The 13202-nt window shown below is 42.1% G+C and overlaps 2 protein-coding genes across 16 annotated transcripts in view; both read right to left on the bottom strand.

The window, feature by feature from the left end:
- The window catches only part of LOC134227973 (protein tincar), a 541225-nt gene that overhangs the window by 319479 nt on the left and 208544 nt on the right, over positions 1–13202 (bottom strand). Inside the window, exon 4 of one of the 2 annotated variants that reach the window (XM_062709692.1) lies at positions 8995–9109. The gene's annotated coding sequence lies outside the window, so the exon portion shown is untranslated. The remainder of the gene's footprint in view (positions 1–8994; positions 9110–13202) is intronic. The other variant, XM_062709690.1, reaches the window with a different exon arrangement.
- LOC134225736 (uncharacterized) overlaps positions 9217–13202 on the bottom strand; it is a 30417-nt gene continuing 26431 nt past the window's right edge. For 13 of the 14 annotated variants that reach the window (XM_062706058.1, XM_062706052.1, XM_062706053.1 and 10 more), the window contains exon 3: positions 9217–12991. In XM_062706058.1, coding sequence (XP_062562042.1) covers positions 11719–12891 — 1173 coding nt within the window. In that variant the 5' untranslated portion in view covers positions 12892–12991 and the 3' untranslated portion in view covers positions 9217–11718. The remainder of the gene's footprint in view (positions 12992–13202) is intronic. The other variant, XR_009983316.1, reaches the window with a different exon arrangement.

Here is a 13202-nt window from a genome sequence, read left to right as displayed (position 1 = left end):
TACAACACTTTTTTGTAGGTCTTGTCATTTTAGAGTTACATGGTTTTTTAAAAAATGCATGAAAAAAATTAGGCCCTCATCAAATGTTACTCTTGACAATTTTTGAAAAACTAAGTATGCAGGGTGGCTTAGAAAAACCATATCTTTATGCCCACCAAGTTTCATTCGATTCTGAGATGGTGCTGCCAGCTCCATAGAAGGGTTGGCGCGAAATTCGCCATTTGCATCATATTTATGATATGCATCAAATATTAATACTGACAAGAAAATGCTCGGGAACACAACCGACATTTCCAGGATGCTTTTCAATACTGGCTGTGCATGTGCTAACACAAGACAAGACAAGACAAATAAATGAACTCAGTGGATAGTTTCACAGTAGCCGGGCAATGTGAATGTTGAAGAATGTTGAAAGCTTCCAATATCTTGGTAGCCAAATGGCGTCAGACGGCGGTACCAAGATCGACATAGGCGCACGGATCAAGAAAACAAGAGCTGCCTTTGCGAGTTTAAGAAATATCTGGAAAAACAGGCAGATAAGTGAACGCACCAAAATACGAATTTTCAACTCTAACGTGAAATCTGTGCTGTTATACGCTAGCGAAACATGGTGTGTATCAGTGGAGAACACTCAACGGTTGCAGGTGTTCATTAACAGATGCCTGCGGTATATAATTCAGGCCTGGTGGCCTCACAACTGGATCGCAAACAACGAGCTCCATCGTCGTTGTCACCAGAGGCCAGAACAGGAACAGAAATTCGGGATCGGAAGTGGGGCTGGGTCGGCCACACTCTACGTATGGGCGGAAACGAAATCTGTAAACAAGCATTAGACTGAAACCCAGCAGGCCATCGCAGCAGAGGCAGACCCAGAGGCCTATGGCGGCGAAGCCTCAATAAAGAAATTAAAGAAGTCGACCGGCAACAGGTTGAAGCGATAGTCGGGCAACGCTCAGGATGGAGATCTTTCAAGTCGGTCCTTTGCACCACCGGAGGTGTACAGGATCCATAAGTAAGTAAGTGAGTGGATAGTTGCTATATTATTGCTAGTATTTCGTTTTCTACTTGAATTTTTCTTAAAAACGCTGGCAAAGTTTTCAAGTAGAAAACGGAATATCTTTATGTTGAATCGGAAACCCTAAACAAAACTAAGTTAGCATATTAGGAGGGCAAATCCTCAGTAACAGCGTTTCACAAGTTAGTTACAAAATTGGAAAGATATTTTGAAGCAAAAGAAATTTCACTTGGTGCGTTCCTTGATATTGAAGGAGCATTCGATAACACATCTCACAATTCAATGAAAGATGCTATGCTATGTTGAAACGAGGTTTCGATATATGCATTGTTAACTGGGTTGGCGAAATGTTATCGAAAAGATAAATATCAGCAAACTATGCAAACTCATCAGTTAGTATGAGGGCAGTAAAAGGGTGTCCCTAAGAAGGCGTGCTATCACCTCTTTTGTGGTCTTCAATCGTTGATGATCTTCTCAATCAACTGGAGACTGAAGGCTTCGAAATAATTGGCAATGCAAATTGCTCTTAATTTCATCACATTATGGTGAGAAAAGGAAGGAATGAATATAAATTCTTCAAAAACCACATTAGTGGCATTTACAAGGAGAAGAAACAATTCATTTTCTATTTAAAAACTGAAAGGAACAGATCTCAAACTTTCAAATTCAGTCAAGCATCTTGGAGTTCGACTTGACAGTAAGCTGAATTGGAACTAACATCTTGGAGAAGCACTTAGCAAAGCTACAAATGCTTTATGGATAAGTGAGGCGACGTTCGGTAAAAAGTGAGGACTTAAGACAAACATGATCCAATGGATTTGCACGGCGATTGTTAAACCCAGAATATCATACGCTGCATTAATATGTTGGCCAAAACCAAGAGAAATTGTGGCACCGAAGAATAATCAAAGATTAGCTATTCTTTCAATAACGGGTGCAAAAAAAGCACGCCAAATAAAGCGCTGGACATGTGCTTCCATTAGATCAATTTATTCAATAGAAGCTGGCACGACAAATGCTGGGTAAAGCGTGCCATTGGTACTTTGCGTACCTGATCATCGTCCGAGTGCCAGCGAGGGACTCTAAGTGAAACTGTACACCATAGGCCACCGGGAATAAGGAGGAATGGTCCTCCGGAAATTTAGGGGGTTTGGTGTCAGGCCCTGCAGGCCAGCCGTTCAAAAAACATACGCAACGAACAATCAACAAGAGAGTACGGACCGGAACCATCGGCGAAGACCACCGCGATAAAAAGGGACTAGCGATTGGAAACTCGGTTTGTGGAACTGCAAATCTCTCAACTTCATCGGGAACACACGCATACTCGGCGATGTACTCAAGGACCGTGGATTCAGCATCGTAGCGCTGCAGGAGGTTTGTTTGAAAGGATCAGTGGTGCGAACGTTTAGAGGTAACCATACCATCTACCAGAGCTGCGGCAACACACACGAGCTGGGAACAGCTTTCATAGTGATGGGCGATATACAAAGGCGCGTGATCGGGTGGTGGCCGATCAATGAAAGAATGTGCAGGTTGAGGATCAAAGGCCGGTTCTTCAACTTCAGCATAATCAACGTCTACAGCCCAAACTTCGGAAGCACCGTCAACTGGGGGGAAGATGATCATTTTTAAGACAAAACATGCAATAACAATGTGTGTTTACATTTTAAATTGAAACAAATATTTTCAAAACATGTACTGCTATACGTCGCAATAATCAACAACTTTAGTTTTCTGAAATGCGTTCGCATTTATTAAAATAAATTAAATTATCACACATTTTTTGAATAGTCTGGTTTGGGGTGAAGTTGATCAAGACAGCTCTACTAAAACCATTATGACCTAGTAGTCAAAATACACTAGGTTATTTGTATGAATGTTGAATTTACTACGTAAAGAAGTCTAAGAAGTCAATATTTGAAACGAAAATAGCCTCATTTATGACTATCTCTCTCTTTCTTCCAAAAAATACATTTTCATGATTATTATCGAAAAACTCGGATTTCTACCTAGCGGTAACATTACTTGAACGGAGAATATTGTTGACTACCGTTTCATAAAAAAAATTGGCACTTTTGACTGACACATCAAATGATCATCTTCACCTCAATGATCATCTTCCCCCCAGTTGACGGCACTTATGATGATAAGGACGTATTCTACGCGCAGATGGAACGTGAGTATGTTACCGGCGTAATCGGCAACAACGTGGCTATTGTAGTTATAAAAAAAGTTGTTTTCTGTTCAGTAATTAATATTCCTATTAGACCTCTTTTTATTCCTATTAGAACATTTGTTAATTAAAGACGAAATTAGTTTGAGAACTAGGGTTCTGTATAAAATTCGAACTTCATAATTCACTCGAAGAGGCATCGTCGGACCCCTTGTTAGAAATGAGGAGCAAACTGGGGATGCTGCAACACCAGATCCGGGAGAATGAAGTGCAATGAAGGACTCAGGGAGAGGGGGAGCAACGTGGAGAATGGGGAGAAGAGACAATTTTCGGAAATGAGGGGTTGAGTAACTCGGACTCTGAGGAGGAGGATCAGTATAGATCGGGATTAGGAAGCATCATTATCGCAAATTAAAAAAAAAGTTCCTCGTATTAATAGCGGTCGAAGTGAGTCGGTATTTTTGCCTGGTGTGGTGCTAAATATAAAAAAAGTTGAGCGCGTAGATCCTCGAGGTAATATCCTCCTGTAGTGCCGAGTGAAAAGTGAATACTCGAAGTGCGAGGTCCGGTCTGCCCTCCGTCAATCTGGTGCAGAACCGACGCATCTACCGCATGCTCAACGGGACATTCCGGTACACGCCTCGTTGCTTCCTAGCGTGCCCCCGGATTCAACTATATCCCGACAACACCGATTCCGGAGCCTACTGCTAAAGGCTGTTGGAATTTATCTCACGACCGAATTGCACAAGGTGCATATAACCCTCGTGGCGGTGCACATCTCTCCGGTGGCGACGTACTCGAAAACGGTCGCAGTTCCCGCCCGCCTCCAGCCGGCCCTCGTCGGCGAGATTATCCCAATTTGAGGGGAAGACATCCAAGCATACTGTCGGCCTACCGACATCACAGCATCGCCGGTAACGAACAGCAAAGAGGCGTCGGTTCTCGAGCACCGCGACGCCCATACCAGCTTAGCGCACTAACACGTGCTTCTACCATCATCAAGGTATGCAATAACCTTTCCATCTCCCCCTTCCACCTGAAATCGCAGAACGGGCCCCAACGATCGTCGTCATCATCCATCATCTCCCCAGATTTTTTATAATCTAAATAAAATTACATTTAGCAAAACGAACCCCTCTCAATCTTAGCTTGATTCTCTCACGAATGTTACCCTCATCTAGGTAGTGGCCTATCCCTTGTTCGCTCGATTAGTTGGCAGGTAAGTATAGGGTTGTCCAGTTTTCCGTGGTCTAAAGCCGACCCTGAGATAACACCAAGGTGAGCTGGCCCAGGCGTGTGGACGCCAACACCCCAGAACGGGTGGACGTTCACGGTGATTTCAAGTACGACAGCTGCCCAAGCCACGACGACGTCAAAATCATCATAGGAGATTTGAACGCTCAGGTTGGCCAGGAAAGGAGTTTAGACCAGCTATTGGGAAGTTCAGCGCTCATCGGCTGACGAACGAAAACGGCCTACGACTAATTGATTTCGCCCTTTCCAAGAATATGGACATTCGCCGCACCTGGAGATCACCACTGCAGATAGAACCACAAATCGACATGATTGATGGACGGCACTTCTCCGACATTATCGACGTCAGGACATATCGTGGCGCTAACATCGACTCTGACCACTATCTGGTGATGGTTAAACTGCGCCCAAAACTATCCGTCATCAACAATATTCGGTACCGACGACCGCCGCGGTACGACCTAGAGCGACTGAAGCAACCTGATGTCGCCACTGCATACGCGCAGCATCTCGAGGCAGCGTTGCCGGAAGAGGGTGAGCTCGATGGGGCCCCTCTTGAGGACTGCTGGAATACAGTCAAAGCAGCCATTAACGATCAAAGCAACGGTGGATGGTGTGCAAAATTGTGTGAAGATTTCGGGCGAACACTCCAGTTCGTTCGAATCGCGCCGGGGAGTAAGACAAGTTGATGGACTTTCGTGCCTGTTGTTCAACATTGCGCTAGAAGGTGTCATGCGGAGAGCCGGGTGTAACAGCCGGGGTACGATTTTCAACAGATCCAGTCAATTTATTTGTTTCGCGGAAGATATGGACATTGTCGGCCGAACATTTGCAAAGGTGGCAGAACTGTACACCTGCCTGAAACGTGAAGCAACAAAAGTTGGACTGGTGGTGAATGCGTCAAAGACAAAGTACATGCTTGTAGGCGGAAACGAGCGTGACAGGGCCCAACACATGAATTCCGATATCAACGATAATGGTCTGCAGCTTGTGACCTTTGCTGCTGCTACAGGGATGTCAAACAGCAGCACCTGTTTCACACACACGTAAGAAAGACCTCGTGTTGATCTATGAACGGCATTACTAGAACGATATAGATATAGGTCATTTGTTTGTAATTGCATCACGATTTTTGACGTAGGACTACGCCTGTCTTTTCTTTATTGGGCTACACTTTACGATTGCGAAAATCGGGGACCGTCTCGAAAATAGGATAGACTTTAAACTTTAATATCTCAGCCGTTTCTCGATGGATTTTCAATTTGTTTTAACCATTCGATCAAGGATGAGTCAACACTTCTTTTTATTTAAATGAAAATACTAGTTTTTAACTATTTATTATCGATAATTGATAAAAAGTTTAGAAATAGGTAAACTAACCAATCACGTACATGCATCACTAGCACAGATATCAAAAATCAATCACTTGCGGGTTTGGATCTAATCCTTAGTTTGAACAAGATTTCACGCAGAGCGGACGCATCGAAGCGATCGCAGCGGAGCGGACACAGCATCACGGAAGCGCTGGTAACATTTTCAACGGAAATCCATCGCATTGGTGGGGGTGCTCGGTGTGTTGCTGCAGATCATTCAACCTCAACGAACCAGCATTTCATATGAGCTCGAGATTCTCAAATTTGACGCATAGTCAAATCACTCGCAATCCATTTCTCAAGCCGACGGAGGTCCTTCGTAGCTTAGTTGGTTAAAGCACCAGTCTAGCGTACTGTAGAGTCATGGGTTCGAGTCCCATCGAAGGGAAAGTGGTTACCTCCAATACATTTTCCAAATCAATATCTTTCACATAACGTACATATTCACATATGAGTTTTCATAATATAACCGATTCTTGAAGTTCTCCTCACTTTGCCACGTACGGTTCCATCGCGGGCGAAAACCAAACGTTGCAAATAAATATATTTGCGTTAGTTTCATGGTTTCATTATTTCTCCTTTATTTCGGACATTTTTGATGATGATGTCTTCTAAGATTGCGAAAATCCTCCACTGAAAGCCAGTCGAGCAGTCAGCGGCGATACAGCCGATGAGTCATGGTTATTCCAAGGTTAGAGACTCAAAGTCCATCCAACTGGAAGCCTTCTTGATTCAGTTGACCTCCGAGCAGTTTGCTCAATGTTAATAAAGAGGCACAAATTATTATGGCAAATACCGTCCATTTCGTATAGCTACGTAGATCTACGTCACCTTTGCGTACAACCCGATTGGGCTGCACCTTTGAGTTTTTTATAATCTTTATTAAAATGATGTACAGAGTTCATCACTGAGCGTCACGAACTCATGAAATAACAAAACTAAGCGTTTCAATATCCAACTAGCAACTAGCAGCACAATCCAGACCAATTTGGTTGCAGAAACTCAAATGTAACTAAATTCAGTTGTAACTTTTGTGTAACATGTGTGCTGCTCGGGAACAGCACAACCAGAAGCTGGACGAGCGGATAGGAGATGCCAACGGATCTGGCGACGTCAACATACTGTGGAAGAATATCCACGAAACTGTGACTACAACAGCACAAGAAGTATTAGGCACTGTATATGATACATGGTTACGGTAAGACCTTGTGGACCTTGTTGTGTTGGTGCTGAGCGATGTGTTTAAAGTTGGTAAAAAATTTGTTTACCTTGGAACGCTTGTGACATGAGACAATGACGATTACCGTCATATGGGGGGAAGATGATCATTGAGGCGAAGATGATCACTTGATTTGTCAGTCAAAAGTGCCAAATTTTATTATGAAACGGTAGTCAATAATATTATCCGTTCAAGTAATGTTACCGCTAGGTAGAAAATCCGAGTTTTTCGATTATAATCATGAAAATGTATTTCGTGGAAGAAAGAGAGAGATAGTCATAAATGACGCTATTTTCGTTTCAAATATTGACTTCGTAGACTTCTTTACGTAGTAAATTCAACATTCATACAAATAACCTAGTGTATTTTGACGGCTAGGTCATAATGATTTTAGTAGAGCTGTCTTGATCAACTTCACCCCAAACCAGATTACTCAAAAAATGTGTGATAATTTAATTTATTTTAATAAATGCGAACGCATTTCAGAAAACTAAAGTTGTTGATTATTGCAACGTATAGCAGTACATGTTTTGAAAATATTTTTTTCGATTTTCTCTGAAAAATGATCATCTTCCCCCCAGTTGACGGTACCTTGAAGTGAAAAGACGTATTGTTGCAGCGAATAGGGCTTTCTATGGATTACGTAACCAGCTTGAGTTACGGAACAAGTAGGCGGAAACGAAATATGGTCATGTTGAAAACTATGATTTTAACAGAGGCTGGCATTTATTGCGAATATTGGAAGGGAGAATAGCAAGAACAGTATTCATCAGAGAACCGCATAGAGAGAGACTTCATGGAAGGGTACGAACACGCTGACTGCACGCTACGGAATCGAAGGTAGGTTTGGTGAATAAGTTTGGATTTTGGCTTAAAATGACATGAGCATGATTGACCGCCCACAGTTGCTACTCCATTATTGCCAGGTCAGCAGTAATTACACAGAGAACCAACAGATGAAGTTTGGGACTAACATCATCTTCAATGTGTAAGAACTGGTGACCCAAAAAATAAGCAATACCAGCGCCGGCCGTGTCCGAAAGCAGGTCAATTAGGGAATAGGTAGGAAATTGTTGACGTGATACTCGCTTTGATAGAAGCCGACGAGTCATCTGCACTTCCACGAGAGATCACTGGGATGTTGGACATATGGGGTAAGGAGTGTGGCAGGGTTCGTTTTGGTAAACGGTATGCCGTGTATAGCGTGTAGTTTGATCGATGAAATCAATACTTTTTTTTAAAGGCCGCACAAAGCAGAACAAAATTTCGGTGATCGGCTGATCGTTCTGCTTACCGCACAAAACAGAATAAAACTATGATGCCAAGCAATAAAAGAAGTCAGCATTAATCTGATCTGGACCCAGGTCAGTGCCAAATCAAAGAGCCACCCAGAATGGAGTTCTTTCCCGTATAAGGCAAAAATATATATATTCTTGAATAACAGCGAAAGATGGCGGGGCACAACTCGTCATTTGTAGACCCTACCCTCCTTTCTAACTCCACTTATACGACAGCTTCCAGCTTCTTTCTCCAGACCATCTATATTTTTCAAAACTCTTACTGACACTTATCACAGAGAGCATTACTGCGTCACACATAATTTCATTGTAACCCTCGTAAGACACTTTTCGCATTCGCTCCGAAACACACTATCAACTTATAACACTTATAGCACAATGTCCAAGCACATATGTATTTCAGATATTCAGGATTGCTAAATCATTTTCCAATTTTAGGAATAAAAATCTTGGATTTTGGCTTAAAATGACAGCCTCAAAACTATTTATTATTCTTTTATACTTAATTGAAACAAGATCGACGATCGTCGTATAAACCGTGCCAAATATTACTTTCAAACGTTATAAGAACGAATATTTTGTGTAGGTAATATTAGGGTCCAGAACGGCTTTTATAAATTCCCATGTGTTTTTTTTTTTCATATAAGAATAACTATACTTACTTGGCAATACACAAGGGTCTAAAGCTCGGCGAATTAGACGTCAATCAGCGCAGAACAGCTTCATAACTCCACAAATTGCTGACCCTGTAAATAAACGCAAGATTCGGAATCCAATCTAATCATGGTTACGATACAAAAAGGTTGTTGAAAGCTGCGAGAACGAATTCCTGATACGTACTGACGAGTGAGCTGTCATCAATTCTGAACAAAAACAGAGCTGCGTTGTATCATAATCGCTTATTTATTTAGTTTCACTATCTGTAAAGATGTATCTTCTCTCAGTTTCATCCCATCCTATGTTAGATGCCGTATGCAGTTGGGTTTTAGATGCTACTTTCCTCGAAATGGTAATGGATAGGAGTGTACGAGTGCTATGCGTGTGTTTTGGGTATGGGAGTGGTTCTTGTCTCATTTATTTCCAGTATATTGTGTTGCTACTTACTCTTTACATTCATTAAAGTACTTCATTATTTGTTTTCTCATTAAAGGCTATTAGTGGTTTCTGCTTTTTTTTCTTCTGCTTGGTTTGCTGTCGCTTGCTTTCAATATTGTTTTAATTGTTGATTTCTGATTTATTTTTGTTCTATGTGTATCGGTTTGATCACTAATCCCTACTAGGGATACTACTATTGTTTTTGCATCATTTATAGCTGTGTTTGTAAAAGTTTGTTCTCTAATAACTGTTGCTGCTGCACGGCTCCTTGTTCTGCCCAATCAGATTTACTACTCAGCTATGATTTTCAATCTTGGCTTGTATATGTTTGTTTTATTTTTTGGGATGGTGTTAGTCAGTAACTGTCATTTTTATGTTTCTTCTGTTTTGTAACATGTGTTTCGTATAGTTTTCCTTAATAATTACCTTTGCTTTTATAAACATGTACGGGAAAAACTAAAACGACAACTAATACTAGAATATTTTTTTCGTCGCTACTTGCTGTTCCTAAATTCTGGTAGTCTGTTCTGATAGTAGATAAATGTTTATGAATTTTCTCCTGCAGTCCCTCTCTTTATTTTCCATCTCTCTTTCTTGATAAGACTGTGAGTGATAATTAAGAACTTTTGCATCGATTACAATACAGTGATAATAATAATATTACAAATAAATAATAACATTCTATTACGAGAATCTCCTTTACTGTCAAATAACTTTCATGAAACTGAAACAGGAGTTGGTTAGACTCGGACAATTTTGAATTAGATCCAAAACATTTAGTTTATTTATTTTTAGATTTTTTGTTGCTTGATTTTGACTATATTTAAAAATGTACGGATAGGTTTCTACACAGTGGTTTATTTTTGTGTTCCATTTGAACGAAAAACGAAGATCGCTGTCAAGAGTTGGAATGTGCCCTCGCAAGCGCTGCTGTGGTGAGGTGTGTAAAAAAAGAACGGTTTGGAACAGAAGGCTTTCACATGGGCGCGTTGTGTACAGGATTGTTCAAGGCAGATAGATGGAGATTGTGGCAGTCGCAGTAGGCTTTTAAAGGCTTCCGAGATTTTGTTACGACGAATGAGCTTGCAACTGGTTCATAAAAACCTTGCAAAATTTCTTCAATCATTACAAGCCAAGTTTATCGCAACCTGATACAATTGTGCAAAAAACAGAATCAGATTAGCCCCTGCCAGGGATATATTATGATGGAAGGCGTCGACATACCACATCTTTCGCAAAACTGTGTGAAACAAGTTCAAATGCATCAACCCCCCCTTTACATATACAGAAATAATGATTGGTAGATTTTTACATTTCTATTCGAATTTAATCCCTGTCTTTAAACTTATAATCAGTATTATTGGTTACAATACTCTGATTAGTCGTGATCCGAAGGTTAATCTCTTAAATCTTTCGAATACTCTTTCTTCATGATAGAGACGATACCACCATTCCTGCATGATATCGAAACCAGTTTGCATCTCATATGCTATTGGCATTTAGATCAGAAACTTTTCGCATATATCAAATTACAAAAGTTGAACACCTTCTTCATTTACCAAATACATGTGATGGAGATCTAATAAAGTTGAAGAATACACGTGGAAAAAAACATGAAACCATCACTGCCACCAATACATACCAGTCTGCAATAGTCCGTTCCTGCACTAACTTCCAGAAAAATGACCAATCAATTAAATCCTAATGATAAAACTTCCTTCTGTTCTTATGTGCTACGCTTTCCTTGCTTTTCCACGTTTGCATCATGCCTCATCTGTCGAATCTACTAAAATGCCCATGGTTCGCATCAGGTCATTTATCTCAATTAAAGTTTCCCTCCATCCACGTTTCCTTTTAATCAGGTTGCTCCTGCTACGAATGTATCAGCCAATCAGCCATAACGTCTGCCTATGTACCTTGCTTACCTCGCCCGTCACCATATTGCTTCTCGCTCATTGGGATTATACGTGATTTTCCACTTACAATCAGTTAAACATAATTTGTACATAGTTCTTTTCCGGTGTCAGCGTTTCCTGCTGTAGGAATTTCCCGCATCCTCACCTCCCTGCTGGAGCCCTGGACTTACCTTGAACGAAGATCCGCCGCTACCGGGAAGCCTTTCGGAAGTGCTGCACACTGACCGCGACGACGTTAATTATGTTAACTGATTTTGATTTGTGATTCTTCCTCCGGTCGCGCTCACCTTCGTCGTTTTCATCCATTCTCCGCCGTCTTCTGTCTCTTAATTGTAATTAGAAAAGTTTTCCTGTCCCGACACCAGCTCCCTCACCCTACTCGAACTTCGCCTTCTTGGCAGTGGAAACTCCATCGCCCGAGCTTTCTCCATCTTCGCCGTCATCTTCGTCGTCGTCCTCATCCTCCTCGTCCCCCGTCGATGACCGTTTGGAACTACTTTGCGAGTCACTGTCGTTCACCTCTTCGCTGTTGTTGTTCCGGATGCTGGTGGTTACCGTGGTGCTGGGCTTTTCCAAGCTGTCCTCGGACTTGGTGCAATCGTCCAAGCTGTCCGTGAATTTGTTGTTGTCTTTGGAGGACTCGTCCGAGGTGGCTTTGCCGAGCTCGGTGTCCAGGTTGCTCTCGTCGGACGGTTCCTCGATGTTGGTGTTGTTTCCGGACGACGGTAACGAGGCACCATTCGTGGGGGTGGCTGTCTTCGGTGCGACGGCAGTGGCCGGGTTTCGGGAGTAGCTGTTTTTACTACCCTGCGTAGCTACGGGCATGTCGTCCAGTAACTCCGGTTGTAGCTCCCGTGCAACGTAGTGCGTCCAGAGAGCAAGCTCGACATTGTGCGGGGACCATTTCTTTTGGATTTTGGGCTCATCGGCGCTGTCTTCGTCGTTGCTGCCGTCGGAATCCTTGGAACTACTGACCGGGCCGTGCACTTCCTCGTTCAGCCGATCCGTCGTGGATTGGATGTGCTGCACGAAGTTCATGTACTCGCGGGTAGTGTAGTCAATGCCTTCGATTTCCGGGATGGCCATTAAGCATTCGTCGGCCATGAAGGGGGCAGTTTCGGGTGCGGCAGCGGCTAGCAGAGCCGACGCCATTGTCGTGCCGACACCTTTAAGATTTGACAGTGCAGTGATTGCTTGCTCGAGATTAGGCAGTTTCTTAAATGCTTTCTTGGTTTCCGCTTGTACGGCTCGTGGAGTGTTGACTTTGATCAGATAAGACAGCTGTGGAAAGAATTTGCCACGCGTTTGCTTCCATTTCATCGTTTGGACTAGTTCCTCGTGCACCAAGAAGCGCTCTTTACCGCGCTTTTTAATCAACTGTGGAAGCTTGTTTTGGTACCAGTCGTCTAACCGGATGAGTTCTTCTGGTTTCTTACATTTGTTCTGTGCTTTTAGTTTGAGGACTTGCGGGTACAGAGCTAGAACAAAGTCAAACTGATTCGAGCTGCCGTTTACGAAGAAAGACGCCGTATCTTTTACGGAAGTCATTTTTATGAGTTGATTAGAAGACTTATCTTCTAGTTGGTATTTATATATTGCTGCACACGTATTATCTGAGGATCATCCGATGATTATATCTGTTTAACAACTGTAAGAAAAAAATTACAAATGTTAACTTTACATTTTGTGGCTGGAAGTATTCTACTACCATTTGAAACGAAACTTGGATGTATGTGCGACCTTCCTGACGAATGTTCAAACCAACGTTCCAAAAAAACGCTTCTATAACCTTCTACAACAATTTTAACAAAAAGAGACCATGAAATAGGCATTGTCATTATCTATAATATTTCAAACGA

The sequence above is a fragment of the Armigeres subalbatus genome, chromosome 3 (assembly GCF_024139115.2).
Source record: "Armigeres subalbatus isolate Guangzhou_Male chromosome 3, GZ_Asu_2, whole genome shotgun sequence".
Classification (NCBI taxonomy): Eukaryota; Metazoa; Arthropoda; class Insecta; order Diptera; family Culicidae; genus Armigeres; species Armigeres subalbatus.
The sequence above is the reverse complement of the archived record's forward strand: the minus strand, read 5'-3'. Positions and strand labels throughout refer to the sequence as shown.